The following is a 15,083-nucleotide window of genomic DNA, read 5'->3' as shown; positions in this document are numbered from 1 at the left end:
CCCACCATTCCGGGAATTTATCTTGTGAACCTACGCTGCACTCCCTCAATAGCAAGAGTGTCCTTCCTCAAATTTGGAGGCCAAAACTGCACACAATACTCCAGGCGCGGTCTCACCAGGGCCCTGTACAGCTGCAGAAGGACCTCTTTGCTCCTATACTCAATTCCTCTTGTTATGAAGGCCAGCACACCATTAGCTTTCTTCACTGCCTGCTGTACCTGCATGCTTGCTTTCATTGACTGATGTACAAGATCACCTAGATCTCGTTGTACTTCCTCTTTACCTAACTTGACTCCATTGAGATAGTAATCTGCCTTCCTGTTCTTGCCACCAAAGTGTATAACCACACATTTATCCACATTAAACTGCATCTGCCATGCATCCATTTACTCACCTAGCCTGTCCAAGTCACCCTGTATTCTCATAACATCCTCCTCACATTTCACACTGCCACCCAGCTTTGTGTCATCAGCAAATTTGCTAATATTACTTTTAATGTCTTCATCTATATCATTAATGTATATTGTAAACAGCTGTGGTCCCAGCACCAATCCTTGCGGTACCCCACTCGTCACCGCCTGCCATTCCGAAAGGGACATGTTTATCACTACTCTTTGCTTCCTGTCAGCCAGCCAATTTTCAATCCAAGTCAGTATTTTGCTCCCAATACCATGTGCCCTAATTTTATTCACCAATCTCCTATGTGGGACTTTATCAAAGGCTTTCTGAAAGTCCAAGTACACTACATCCACTGGTTCTCCCTTGTCCATCTTCATAGATACATCCTCAAAAAATTCCAGTAGATTAGTCAAGCACGATTTCCCCTTCGTAAATCCATGCTGACTCTGACCTATCCTGTTACTACTATCTAAATGAGTCGTAATTTCATCTTTTATAATTGACTCCAGCATCTTTCCCACCACTGATGTCAGGCTAACTGGTCTATAATTCCCTTTTTTCTCTCTCCCTCCTTTCTTGAAAAGTGGTACAACATTGGCCACCCTCCAATCCACAGGAACTGCTCCTGAATCTATAGAACATTGGAAAATGATTACCGATGCGTCCATGATTTCTAGAGCCACCTCCTTGAGTACCCTGGGCTGCAGACCATCAGGCCCTGGGGACTTATCAGCCTTCAGACCTAACAGTCTATCCAACAACATTTCCTGCCTAATATAAATTCCCTTCAGATCGTCCATTACCCTAGGTCCTTCAGCCACTATTACATCAAAGAAGAAGTAAACATTGGTGTATCTAGCTGACCCTTCTGAACCATCCATCATTTTGGCATGATTATAGAACATTTATCCAGCCATATAACTCCAATGTTAACAGGGGTTTATTTACAAATATAATTCAAGAGTTATCTATGCTACCCTCCAGTTAATCAATGAATGATAATAACAAAAGCAAACAAACACTGACACTTGAGGAACACCACACAGGATTGGAGACCTTTAGGAAAAAAATACATTTTAAAATACCTTCCACTAAACATTTTGGTTTAATGCACTGTCCCATTGACTCCCCATATGAAGAGATTTCACTGTCCTGCACAATTTATTGTGTAGTACTTGACTAAAAGCATTTCAAAAATACAAATAAATAATGTCTATCAAGTCCTCTTAATACAGCATTCTCTTAAAAATACCCAAACACAGTGTTAATTCTCCAAAGAGGGCAGAGTTTTTGGAATAGCCTATCCAAGAAGATAGCAGATCAGTTCAATGTTATACTTTTTGAGAGTGATGAATATTTTTGTCAGGAAGGTATCTTAGTAGTGAATCATGAGTAGCAGTAGTCTTCTAGAGCCTGCTTGATTATCTTGAGGGGTCAGGAAGAATTTTCGAATAACTGTTCCAGATATTGGCTGCCATTTAAAAAAAATACTTATTACTTCTCCACTCAATCATAAGAGTTTAACATTATTAATCATTTCGGTGGCTGATGTAAATGATTGCCACAGGTTGCATAACAGCCTTTGTATGTATTTATACATGCAATTTCCATGATTTCATTTGATTTGATTTTAAGTAATTATGGAAATTTTTTTCTATTTCTATAAAAGATTACAAACAGGCCTCTTTTCAAGGCTAAAAAGCCCCATTTTCATCATGTTTTCCTCACGTCTTTTCTAATGTTGGTGATCCGTCTTGTAGCTGTTCACAGCAGCACCTCCACAAATTTAGAATGTCACCATTCTGCCCTGATAACTCGATCTGGATACAACAAGCATTATATACTTAGATCAGACCACTGCCCAGTCCAAGCATGACTTTAACCAATAACTTACTGTCATTCAACATTTTAGCATAAACCTTGGATGTGGTTAAAGCATTGACCGAAAGATGGAAAATGTCATTTAAAATAGAAGATAGTGGAATTTCTGATGAATGCACGTAACATTTGTACGCAAGAATCTTACAGTGTCATTTCAAGGCCTGGGTGAAATTACACAAAATCCCAGTAAGGCTTTTGAGCTGTAGCTACCATGGTAACCTTGGGGGCCAGTTAGCTCAATTGGCTAGTTTGCATGGGGCTCAGCACCCACACCAGCTGAGATTACTACGAAGGCCTCTCCTCAACCTCCTTACCTGAGGCTGGTCACCCTCAAGTTAAGCCAGCATTAGTCATCTCTCTGTAATGAGAAAGCAGCCTAATGGTTCGGCGTCTTTACCATGATAACCACTATAAACAGTGCCTGTGAAGTTGTTCCGATCTAGCCATTTAAAACATATCCTGGTTTTTTTTTCATTTTTCCAAGTTAATCCCCAGTAGTGTAAACAGCTTACAAAGCATATCACGTTGGAATCAGGATGTAGGAACTGCATGCATTTTATTCATTTTCTAATGTTCTCTAATAGCTGTACATAGCTGCCAGCTCAGTGTTTGAAATTTGACAATTTGGGAGTATTGAAGTTGGAGATTCCTTTTGACATTCACTCCTCCACTGGTCGTAACAAATTTCAAATTTAATTAGCGTGGTAATATGGCCAATTATATGAGTTTTAGATTGTAACTGGTTTAATATTAGAAACAATTCAGCCAGGTATCTCTTTTGTCAGCATAGAACTACTTATTTATTACAAATAAAAGTCAAACAATGGTTACAGCCAAAAAAAGCTTTATACTGTGCACAGATACATCATCTTCTAACATTACAAACTTAAACATGAGGCAAATATGAGTAACAAGCAAATGATGGTTGAACATCCATAGAATGCATCAAATTGCAAATATAATGAACAGGTCGCATGGAGGTCTCAGCAATTTTGTCTCATCCACCCTTGCTAGTGACATTGCGGGTCACAGAATCTAATTTTGACTTCACAATTAATGGGATTATGATTCTTCACTTTTGATGACTCTGCAACAGCTAAACTACCTTCCTCGTTCCCGGGTGAGCCAGCGCTCTGGCTACTAATTTGACCAGTAAGGCAATATTACTTTTGCCTCAAAAATCACTCCACGTGGACAACCTCAATGATTTTTGATGTTCAGGTGGTTTGTCTTCCTTTCCTGGGACTGTGTTCTTTAGGATTTTTGGGAAACCACAATTCCTCACTTTTGACGCAACCTTGGACTTCTTTGTTATCATTTCAGTTCTCTTAAAACGTTACTGGGTTGGTGGACAGAAGTATTTCAAGAGAAATGTTATCACTATCATAGAATGCTGGCTACTGGCTTAAGTTGCATGTAACAAAAGGAGAATTCATCACAGTTTGCAGAGTGAGATTTTATGAATATCAACCAGCATCCTACCTTCTACGGCAAAATTCTTAAGGGGTAATGGGAGTTGATATTTTAAATGTATTGAGGCATTAAAATTATCATAAAGGTTGTTCTTAAAAAAAAAGCATAGTGACAGTGAGATAAACCTTGCTGATATACATCAAAGTAAGTAAAATAAGTAAAACAAAATGTGGAGGCAGCCAAAACAGAGAGACGGATAAGGTAGCAAAAAGGAAGTGAAAGTGAGAAACAGGATGAAAGTTAAAAAAGAAGGAAATGAAAAGATAAATATAAAGATCTACAGCAGAATTTTGCACTTTGGATCAGATTGGGATCAAATGCAGATCCCGGCCCTGCATCATGTCAGGAAGTCACCCAAAAGTAATATTGCCTTGCTGGTCAAATTAGCAGCCAGAGTGCTGGCTCACTCAGGAATGAGGAAGGTAGTTTAGCTGTTGCAGCTAGAAGACCAATAGGAGGCCATCCAGCATGCAAGGAACTGCAGATTATAGTTGTAGATAGGGGAGAAAAAAACACCGTCCTCTTGAAATCCTTCTGGCCACCAACACTAACTTTCTAAGAGAACTTAAATGGAAGATGGCCATGGCAATTCAACCAAGATTATGGAGGGGCACACCTTCCTCTTTATGGGCTGTGGCTCAGTTCTAGCAAGGAGTTCAGGGAGGGTCAGCAGTTGCTGCCTGATGCTCTGGTAAATATTGACCCGTTGCTGGAACCTTTGAAAATTCCAGTCAGCCTCTGGTCCATGATCTTATTAGCCCTTCAAAAGACTTAACTAGCTACCACTTTTTGGGTATGGAACCCTGCTTTTTCCACAATGGCTCTGGGATGAGGTGTCAGTGTGGGACTGCATTCCCACCTACATATCAGAGTGAAATTCTTCCCATAAAGAGAGTAATAGTAAACTAAAAGGACATTTTTGTATATTTTCTTACAGAATTACCCTTATCCCATGACAACGTATGTTCCAAAAGTCACAGTCAAAATCATGAAGTATTGCCCTTAAAAATGCACGTCTTATGGTTAACACTGTGCAATGAGATGCTTCACACACTTCAAAGGGGAGGCAATGGCCTCACGGTATTACCACTGGACTGTTAATCCAGACAATCAGATAATGTTCTGGGGACCCAGAATTGAATCCCACCATGGCACATGGTGGAATTTGAATTCAATTAATATCTGGAATTAACAGTCTAATGATCGTGAATCAATTGCCAGGAAAACCCATCTGGTTCACTAATGTCATTGGGGGAGGAAACAGCCATCCTGAACCTGGTCTGGCCAACATGTGACTCCAGACCCACAGCAATATGGTTGACTCGTAACTGCCCTCTGAGTAATTAGGGATGGGCAATAAAGGTTGCCTAGCCAGCAATGCCCTCATCCCATGAATGAATAAAGAAACAAAAATTCTTTAAGAGAGATTTTATATTTATTAAGAAATGGAGCTGGTAGAATAATTTTGGAACATTTTAAACAGTTCTTCAACATTTCATTCAGAATAAGAGAAAAGTACCACAGATTTAGGTCATTCAGGTTATATTTAGTATGTGCATTTAACAAGTATGCATATTAGTGGTACAACTGCAAATGACCCTATAAAAAGGTTATTGCTGACAACATTAAATTGTATAAAGTAATGTTCCACCTTTGATATGGTCATTACAAATCTATATTGTGTTGTAAACTAGTCTTCAGAATTTGCAGAATTTTCTTGAAATTTCAGAATCATTCTGCAGGACATCAAGGACACGTTTTCTGCATTTTTTTTCTCACTCTATATCTATTTTAAATCCCTGCAGAATAGCAACAGTGGAGAGTAGGTGGAGCTATGTGTACAGTCACTTAAGCCCAAATTACTGTGAATTAAAAACTAATACAAAATTAAAAGATTGGAGATGATGGAAATCTGAAATAGAAACAGAAAATGTTGGAAATACTTTTTGTGTCAGGCAGGATCTGTGGAGAGAAATTGGTTTCATGTTTTAGCTCGGAGACCATATGACAGATTGGTTTTGATTAAAGTTACCATGATCTGAAAGTATAAGTCTGTTTCTCAACACAGGTGATGCCTGCCTGACCTGCAGAGTATTTCCAACATTTTCTACTTTTATTATTAAATTACGGTGAACATATTCAAATGTAAAACTGGGAATAGAAATAGAAACTTTATATCTTTATTTGGAAAGGATTGCTCTTAAGGTCCACTGGAGGGAAGAACTGAAAGTGTTTCCACTGCAACGGTATCATGCTCAAGTGACTGAATTACATGTTCTGAATCTCCAAATTCACTCATCATGCATTCTTCTGAGTATTTCTAGAAAACTGTTTTCTGTTATATATATTGTCTTGCACTGAATCAATTGGAAGAATTATAGAATGGTTAAAAGACATGAGGGCATTCAGTCCATTAAATCTGTGCCAGCTCTACAAGAGCAACTGAATGAGTCCCACTCCCCAGCCCTCTCCTTGTTGCCTTGCAAAAATATTTCCTTAGTGAGGTGCCTATCCAGTTCCCTTCGCAACGCTGTGATTTAATCTGTCTCCACTATCTTTTCTGGCAGTGCTTGCCAGGTCCTAACTACCTGCTGGAATGCAATTATATGTTATTTTAAATTTCCAGCACCCGGCTAACTGTGTGATAACACTGAACTCACTCAGTTATTCATGTTCATTGTTCACTTTTTACAGAATTTCATTTTCTTCATCTTTACTTTCCACTCTCCTTAACAATTATATGTTTTGATTTTTCTCTTCATTGAGTTTCGTGGTAGACAATCCCAATTTTGTTTCAAAGGCGAAAAGGACTGACAAGCAATCTGATCCTCAGTGTCACTGTATGGTTATTCTAGGCTTCAGCAAGTGTAGTACAAGATTTGATGTGTGGTTGGGCTGATGTCACCTCCTCTGTGAAGGTAACACTGTATGGCCCTTCATCCAGAGACTGACTGGGTGATGGAACAGACCGTGCTTCATTACGTTATTTCAATGACCTAGTTGGATCTGAATGGCTATTAGGATGGATCTAACATAATTTCTAACTGAGATGTTTTCTCCTACTGGAATTCTGGTTTTCCTACCATAACCCATTTTAAGAAATGGGAAGGTAGCTGGCATTTTACTCATGATTCTGCCAGTGGCATTCCGAAAGGGGCCACAAGGGGCACCAGGTCAGATATGAATTTCGCCCTTCACTGGTGAAGTGTTCCCAATAGACCTTGGAATTTAGCACTATTAGTACAGGCACCAGTTACCCCGTTCATTAACAAAATATGCTGTAGCAATAGCTGTACAAATATGTATGTACAGTATGAACCATGTAAAACAACTCAACATGGAAGGGAGCTGGACCCACTTTAACTATATTCTCACTGATAAGGTGAGGGATACCTGAAAGACAGGGCAGGTCTCCTCCTTTGGGTGTAACTGAGCTGCTTTTCCAAACTAGTAGGAACTACATCATGTTTATGACAGATTCAGCGTTCAAGTTAAATAAAAGGTGTGTCATGCATTGTATGGGAGCAGGGACTGATCACATTCCTTGGACCATTGCATCTCCCAGGCTGGCAAATGAAATATATCCTCTGCTGGAACTTGTCTAACAAAGTGATCTGGCATTTTTCTTTTGTTTCACACAAGAATAACCTGCTGGCCAGTTTAGTATACCAAGGTGCCTTCAAAATTAAGAAGAGTGGCGTGTTCTTGGTGTGATGTTTACTGCATGTCTGTGACCCTGATAAACTGTTTTCAGGTGAAAACAGGAGAACGTTGTTGACATTCTTTTAAGGCACGTCAAACCAGGTTTGTGCTTCTAACAAATCCCAATTGTGTAAAGTGAACCTCACGGGGGCCCTCTCGAAGCAGAATGGTAGTGTCCCTACCCCTGGGCTGAGTGTCCCGGGTTCAAGTCTCTCTGCTCCAGAGATGGCTAATAACGTCTCTGAACAGATTGATTAGGGGAGAAAAAAAAAACAGATGAAGTAACCTCAACAGCATTCTGTAGGCGGCAGCGTGTCCCGGTCAATGTGGAAGCCTATTCTCTCAAATGATGGTACAGACTTTGCAAAACAAAAAAGGCCAGCCCCCTAAGTGAGTAGCCTCTATTCGTCCGGGAAGTTTACTGGCAGTGGATTCCAATCGTTCTCACATCCCACTCGGGCTCCGATCTGTTTTAATCGGTTGGGATCAGATTGGTCCACCTGACCGGCGTCACCTCGGAGCTGAAATCAAACTCGTTGTGCCCCAGCCAGAGTTCCGGCAGCTCGTCCACTCGGTCCAAGCCCAGCTCCAGCACCAGGCTCGTCAGTGATTCCTCATCGATGAGGTCCGTGTCAATGATGCCCAGGGTCGCGGCGCTCGCCTGGCCGGAGCTTGGAGAGCGGCTGTCCCCGGGGGCTGCAGGAGGCGGCGCCGCGGCCGGGCTCTCGTACTGGCCGGTGATTTTCTGTAGCTGCAGGGCGAGCTGTTGCTGCTGCTGCTGGGCCCCGCACCAAGGGCCGAGCCGGCCCGGTGCACTGCTGCTCCGAGCGACCGAGCCCCCACGCTGCAGCATAGTGGCCGCTTCACCTTCCTTCAGTCCGGGCTCCACCCGAGAACCTGACGGGGCGAAACAGCGTGACATTAGCAACGCCCAACGGGCACTCTCAGATACAAACTCAGCAACAACATCTCATTGACCCTGGAGCCCCCAGTGCGTGTGTTTTCTGCTCGGCCTCTTCAGAGGGAGAATGCGAACCTGGGTCTCATGTCTGAGAGGTAGGTTCATTACCACAGTGGCACATAACCTTTCCCCTCCGTGTATACTTGTTCCATGGTGACTATTCTGGTGGCTATCTCGCAACATCGAAGTAACCAGGATTGGCATCAGCGTGCTTCACACCCCTTCCCAGTTTAGTACGAATTAGCATCCTGAATAATAAAAAAAACAAAGTTGCTGGGAAAGCTCAGCAGGTCTGGCAGCATCTGTGATGGAAAAAAAAAGAGTTAACGTTTCGGGATAATAAAATGTGAGGCTGGATGAACACAGCAGGCCAAGCAGCATCTCAGGAGCACAAAAGCTGACGTTTCGGGCCTAGACCCTTCATCAGAGAGGGGGATGGGGTGAGGGTTCTGGAATAAATAGGGAGAGAGGGGGAGGCGGACTGAAGATGGAGAGAAAAGAAGATAGGTGGAGAGAGTATAGGTGGGGAGGTAGGGAGGGGATAGGTTAGTCCAGGGAAGACGGACAGGTCAAGGAGGTGGGATGAGGTTAGTAGGTAGCTGGGGGTGCGGCTTGGTGTGGGAGGAAGGGATGGGTGAGAGGAAGAACCGGTTAGGGAGGCAGAGGCAGGTTGGACTGGTTTTGGGATGCAGTGGGTGGGGGGGAGGAGCTGGGCTGGTTGTGTGGTGCAGTGGGGGGAGGGGACGAACTGGGCTGGTTTAGGGATGCAGTTGGGGAAGGGGAGATTTTGAAACTGATGAAGTCCACATTGATACCATTAGGCTGCAGGGTTCCCAGGCAGAATATGAGTTGCTGTTCCTGCAACCTTCGGGTGGCATCATTGTGGCAGTGCAGGAGGCCCATGATGGACATGTCATCTAGAGAATGGGAGGGGGAGTGGAAATGGTTTGCGACTGGGAGGTGCAGTTGTTTGTTGCGAACTGAGCGGAGGTGTTCTGCAAAGCGGTCTCCAAGCCTCCGCTTGGTTCCTCTACATTGGGGAAACCAAGCGGAGGCTTGGGGACCGCTTTGCAGAACACCTCCGCTCAGTTCGCAACAAACAACTGCACCTCCCAGTCGCAAACCACTTCCACTCCCCCTCCCATTCTCTAGATGGCATGTCCATCATGGGCCTCCTGCACTGCCACAATGATGCCACCCGAAGGTTGCAGGAACAGCAACTCATATTCCGCCTGGGAACCCTGCAGCCATATGGTATCAATGTGGACTTCACCAGTTTCAAAATCTCCCCTTCCTCTACTGCATCCCTAAACCAGCCTAGTTCGTCCCCTCCCCCCACTGCACCACACAACCAGCCCAGCTCCTCCCCCCCACCCACTGCATCCCAAAACCAGTCCAACCTGTCTCTGCCTCCCTAACTGGTTCTTCCTCTCACCCATCCCTTCCTCCCACACCAAGCCGCACCCCCAGCTACCTACTAACCTCATCCCACCTCCTTGACCTGTCCGTCTTCCCTGGACTGACCTATCCCCTCCCTACCTCCCCACCTATACTCTCTCCACCTATCTTCTTTACTCTCCATCTTCGGTCCGCCTCCCCCTCTCTCCCTATTTATTCCAGCTCCCTCTCCCCATCCCCCTCTCTGATGAAGGGTCTAGGCCCGAAACGTCAGCTTTTGTGCTCCTGAGATGCTGCTTGGCCTGCTGTGTTCATCCAGCCTCACATTTTATTATCTTGGAATTCTCCAGCATCTGCAGTTCCCATTATCTCAGTTAACGTTTCAGGCCTGGTGACCCTTCCTCAGAACTCAGTTTTAGCATCCTGAACGTCAGTTCCAGGTGATCCAATTATAATCAGTGAAAAAAAAGCAGATAATCCATGATGGGATAAAAATCAAAATTGCTGGAAAAGCTCAGCGGGTCTGGCAGCATCTGTGGACAGAAATCAGACTTAATGTTTTGGATCTTGTGAACTTTCCTCAGAACGCCTCAGTCCATGTTGGTCTGTTTATAAACAATGAACTAAGATCAGATGAACGCTTTGTGATCACGCAACAGTTCATAAAATCACACGGTACAGAACAGGCCCTATGGCCCATTCAGTCTACACCGACCAAAAAGAAACTACTCTTGATCTACACTACTCCCACATTCCAGCACTTAGCCCATGCCTTTGAACGTTATGATATTTCAAATGCTCATCCCAGTGCTTTTTAAAGGTTGTGAGGTTTTCCGCCTCAACCACCCTGCCAAACAGTTCACCCTCTGGATGAAAACGTTTTCCTCAAATCGTCCCTAAACCTCCGGCCTTTCACATTAAAATTATGTCCCCTACTTCCTATCCACCCTGTCCATGCCCCTTACGCAGCTCACTCGGGTCCCTTCTCTACCCCAGAGAAAACAACCAGAGTTTATTCATCCACTGCTCAGAGGCAAACTGCTCCATCCGAGACTATAGCCTGCTAAATCTCCTCTGTACCACCTCCACTGCAATCATTTCCTTCCTATAGTGTGGTGAACAGAACTGCACACAGTATTTCGGCTGTGGCCTAACCAAAGTTCTGTACGGTTTCAACATAATCTCTCTCCTGTTGTAATCTACAACACAACTGATAAAATGTCCTGGATAACAAAGTGTGAAGCTGGATGAACGCAGCAGGCCAAGCAGCATCTCAGGAGCACAAAAGCTGACGTTTCGGGCCTAGACCCTTCATCAGAGAAGGGGATGGGGAGAGGGAACTGGAATAAATAGGGAGAGAGGGGGAGGCGGACCAAAGATGGAGAGAAAACAACATAGGTAGAGAGGAGAGTATAGGTGGGGAGGTAGGGAGGGGATAGGTCAGTCCAGAGAAGACAGACAGGTCAAGGAGGCAGGATGAGGTGGTAGGTAGGAAATGGAGGTGCGGCTTGAGGTGGGAGGAAGGGATGGGTGAGAGGAAGAACAGGTTAGGGAGGCAGAGACAGGCTGGGCTGGTTTTGGGATGCAGTGGAGGGAGGGGACGAGCTGGGCTGGTATTGTGATGCAGTGGGGGGAGGGAAAGAACTGGGCTGGTTTTGGGATGCAGTAGGGGAAGGGGAGATTTTGAAGCTTGTGAAGTCCACATTGATACCATTGGGCTGCAGGGTTCCCAAGCGGAATACGAGTTGCTGTTCCTGCAACCTTCGGGTGGCATCATTGTGGCCCATGATGGACATGTCGTCTGAGGAATGGGAGGGGGAGTTGAAATGGTTCACGACTGGGAGGTGCAGTTGTTTGTTGCAAACCGAGCGGAGGTGTTCTGCAAAGCGGTCCCCAAGCCTCCGCTTGGTTTCCCCAATGTAGAGAAAGCCACACTGGGTGCAATGGATACAATATACCACATTGGCAGATGTGCAGGTGAACATCTGCTTGATATGGAAGGTCATCTTGCAGCCTGGGATGGGGGTGAGGGAGGAGGTGTGGGGCAAGTGTAGCACTTCCTGTGGTTGCAGGGGAAGGTGCCGGGTGTGGTGGAGTTGGAGGGGAGTGTGGAGCGGACAAGGGAGTCGCAGAGAGAGAGGTGTCTCCCCACCTCCTCCTCCGTTACATTGATGACTCTATCGGTGCCGCCTCTTGCTCCCCAGAGGAGCTCGAACAGTTCATCCACTTTACCAACACCTTCCACCTCAACATCAAGTTCACCTGGGCCATCTCCAACACATCCCTCACCTCCCTGGACCTCTCAGTCTCCATCTCAGGTAACCAGCTAGAAACTGATGTCCATTTCAAGCCCACTGACTCCCACAGCTACCTAGAATACACCTCCTCCCACCCACCCTCCTGCAAACATTCCACCCCCTATTCCCAATACCTCTGCCTCCGCCACATCTGCTCCCAGGATGAGGCATTCCACTCTTGCACATCCCAGATGTCCACCTTCTTCTAGGACCGCAACTTTCCCACCGCAGTGGTCGAGAATGCCCTTGACCGCATCTCCCGCAACACATCCCTCACACCCCGCCCCCGCCACAACCGCCCCCAAAGGATCACCCTCATTCTCACATACCACCCTACCAACCTCCGGATACAACGTATCATCCTCCGACACTTCCGCCATCTACCATCCGACCCCAACACCCAAGCCATTTTTCCACCCCCACCACTCTCTCCACGACTCCCTTGTCCGCTCCACACTCCCCTCCAACCCCACCACACCCGGCACCTTCCCCTGCAACCGCAGGAAGTGCTACACTTGCCCCACACCTCCTCCCTCACCCCTATCCCAGGCCCCAAGATGACCTTCCATATCAAGCAGATGTTCACCTGCACTTCTGCCAATGTGGTATATTGTATCCATTGCACCCGGTGTGGGTTCCTCTACATTGGGGAAACCAAGCGGAGGCTTGGGGACAGCGTTGCAGAACACCTCCGCTCGGTTCGCAATAAACAACTGCACCTCCCAGTTGCGAACCATTTCAACTCCCCCTCCCATTCCTCAGACGACATGTCCATCCTCCTGCAGTGCCACAATGATGCCACCCAAAGGTTGCAGGAACAGCAACTCATATTCCGCTTGGGAACCCTGCAGCCCAATGGTATCAATGTGGACTTCACCAGCTTCAAAATCTCCCCTTCTCCTACCGCATCCCAAAACCAGCCCGGTTCTTCCCCTCCCCCCACTGCATCACAAAACCAGCCCAGCTCGTCCCCTCCCCCCAGTGCATCCCAAAACCAGCCCAGCCTGTCTCTGCCTCCCTAACCTGTTCTTCCTCTCACCCATCCCTTCCTCCCACCTCAAGCCGCACCACCATTTCCTGCCTAACACCTCATCCTGCCTCCTTGACCTGTCCATCTTCCCTGGACTGACCTATCCCCTCCCTACCTCCCCACCTATACTCGCCTCTCCACCTATCTTCTTTTCTCTCAATCTTTGGTCCGCCTCCCCCTCTCTCCCTATTTATTCCAGAACCCTCACCCCATCCCCCTCTCTGATGAAGGGTCTAGGCCCGAAACGTCAGCTTTTGTGCTCCTGAGATGCTGCTTGGCCTGCTGTGTTCATCCAGCTCCACACTTCGTTGTCTTGGATTCTCCAGCATCTGCAGTTCCCATTATCACTGATAAAATGTCCCGTATGCTTTCTCAACAGCTCTATTAATCTGTCCGCCACTTTCAGGGATATCAATCACCCCAAGATCCGTTTGTTTCTCCGAACCTCCTAGTGTCCTGCCATTCATTGAGTATACCCTTCTCTTGCTACTTCTTCGAAAGCGGATCACTTCACACACTTAGCAGGATTAAATTCCACCCTGCACTGATCTACGCATTTACTCAATGGGTTTATATCCTCCTGTAACTTTATACCTTCCTCTTCCCTGTCTATCACCTGACCAATCTTTGTGTCATCCACAAACTTACTTATCACCTCATGGGCCGCCCCCCCCCACCCCCAACCGCAACTAACAACCCTCATACGTTTTCACCTCCATCGTTTATATCTGTAAATGTATCAGACATTTTAAAAAATGTTGTTCAGGATACCCAGGATGAATCTGATGCAGGACCCCCGTCCCTGAAATTAAATGTAAACAGAACTCCTGTAGACAACCGCCCCTAATCTAACTGGAGAGACGTTGAAGACAGTTTTCGTTGATAAGCCTGACCTCTTTGTTCGAAAGAGGAGCGCGGGATGAGAGAAGCTTTCACGCTCGGGCTGTTTTACCAACGGCAATCTGATCTGTTCGCTGCTCTCGCTGCTGTTCCCAGCACCCATCACTTTAGAAGAACGTCCTCCTTTCCATTTAAAATAAAAATTAACTCGATGTCCCCTGCTCATTGATCCCTGGCTAGATTTAATCGGATGTTTGTCTTCTTCTGCAGCATCGACACCATTCGTAAACCCCATGTGACTACCTACCCTCTCAGTGCCTCCCCGGTAACTGGGGGGTTCTGGGACAAAACAATTTGACGGATATGTCAATATATACTTATTCATTCCTGGTGGTAACATTTTAATTCTCGTTTTCGTTTCACGCCTTCCAGAATTCAAATCCCCGGCGTTCGCACCTTCCTGTTGCCGGAAAGTTGATTCATTTCGTAATGATGCTTGGGCTAATCTCTCCCCTTTGGAGTCTGAATGCGTTTCTCCTGTCGCCGTTCGAGCCCATTCCCTCGCAACGCGCTGCGTTGCACTGAAGCAAAGTATCATGCGAATGGACTCTACTTTCCAAAGCGTACGACGCGCGTGTAAAAGAAACATTTCAATGTTTCGAATATGCCGCTAATACATGTCCCCAATATAACGGGTCATCCCTGCCATTAAGTGTTTGTACAAATGTTTGGACAAGGACGTTGCAGGTAACGACATTTCTCGAGGTGCATGTTGTACTTCACTTTTGTAGGTTTGAACCGTCCCGGTATGTTCTGCTTTACCGGTGCGATGGACCGCGACACCGCGTGTGAAGTCGAACGGGATGCCCTTTCAACATCAGGCGTGGGCTATCTTCACCCACAGGTTGGGAAGTGCCACAAGAATGCCACGTGGGTGAACACGAACGGACCCCAGGGCGTTCCTGGGAGGCTTGTTGTGTCTTGTTTGGGGTGAGCGCGGCGCCCTGTCTTCCCAAAGAGGGGTTCCTGTAAACACGCCACTGGACCGAGAGCTCCGGGGGTGGCGCTGCTGGGATCGCACTGTGCCTTCCAAGGGAGATGG

At 46.0% G+C, this 15,083-nt stretch overlaps 1 protein-coding gene across 1 annotated transcript; it reads right to left on the bottom strand.

Moving 5' to 3' along the window:
* Window positions 1-3,107: 3,107 nt before the first annotated feature.
* Window positions 3,108-14,579, bottom strand: cited1 (Cbp/p300-interacting transactivator, with Glu/Asp-rich carboxy-terminal domain, 1). The gene is made up of 2 exons (XM_048544868.2): window positions 14,438-14,579; window positions 3,108-8,352 (listed from the first exon to the last, which is right to left on the bottom strand). The coding sequence occupies exons 1-2, from the start codon at window positions 14,577-14,579 to the stop codon at window positions 7,928-7,930; spliced, it is 567 nt and encodes a 188-aa protein (XP_048400825.1). The 3' UTR covers window positions 3,108-7,927.
* Window positions 14,580-15,083: the final 504 nt, after the last annotated feature.

Source organism: Stegostoma tigrinum, chromosome 15 (genome assembly GCF_030684315.1).
Source record: "Stegostoma tigrinum isolate sSteTig4 chromosome 15, sSteTig4.hap1, whole genome shotgun sequence".
NCBI classification, from domain to species: Eukaryota; Metazoa; Chordata; class Chondrichthyes; order Orectolobiformes; family Stegostomatidae; genus Stegostoma; species Stegostoma tigrinum.
Note: the sequence above shows the minus strand (reverse complement) of the source record. Positions and strands in the feature narration are given on the sequence as shown.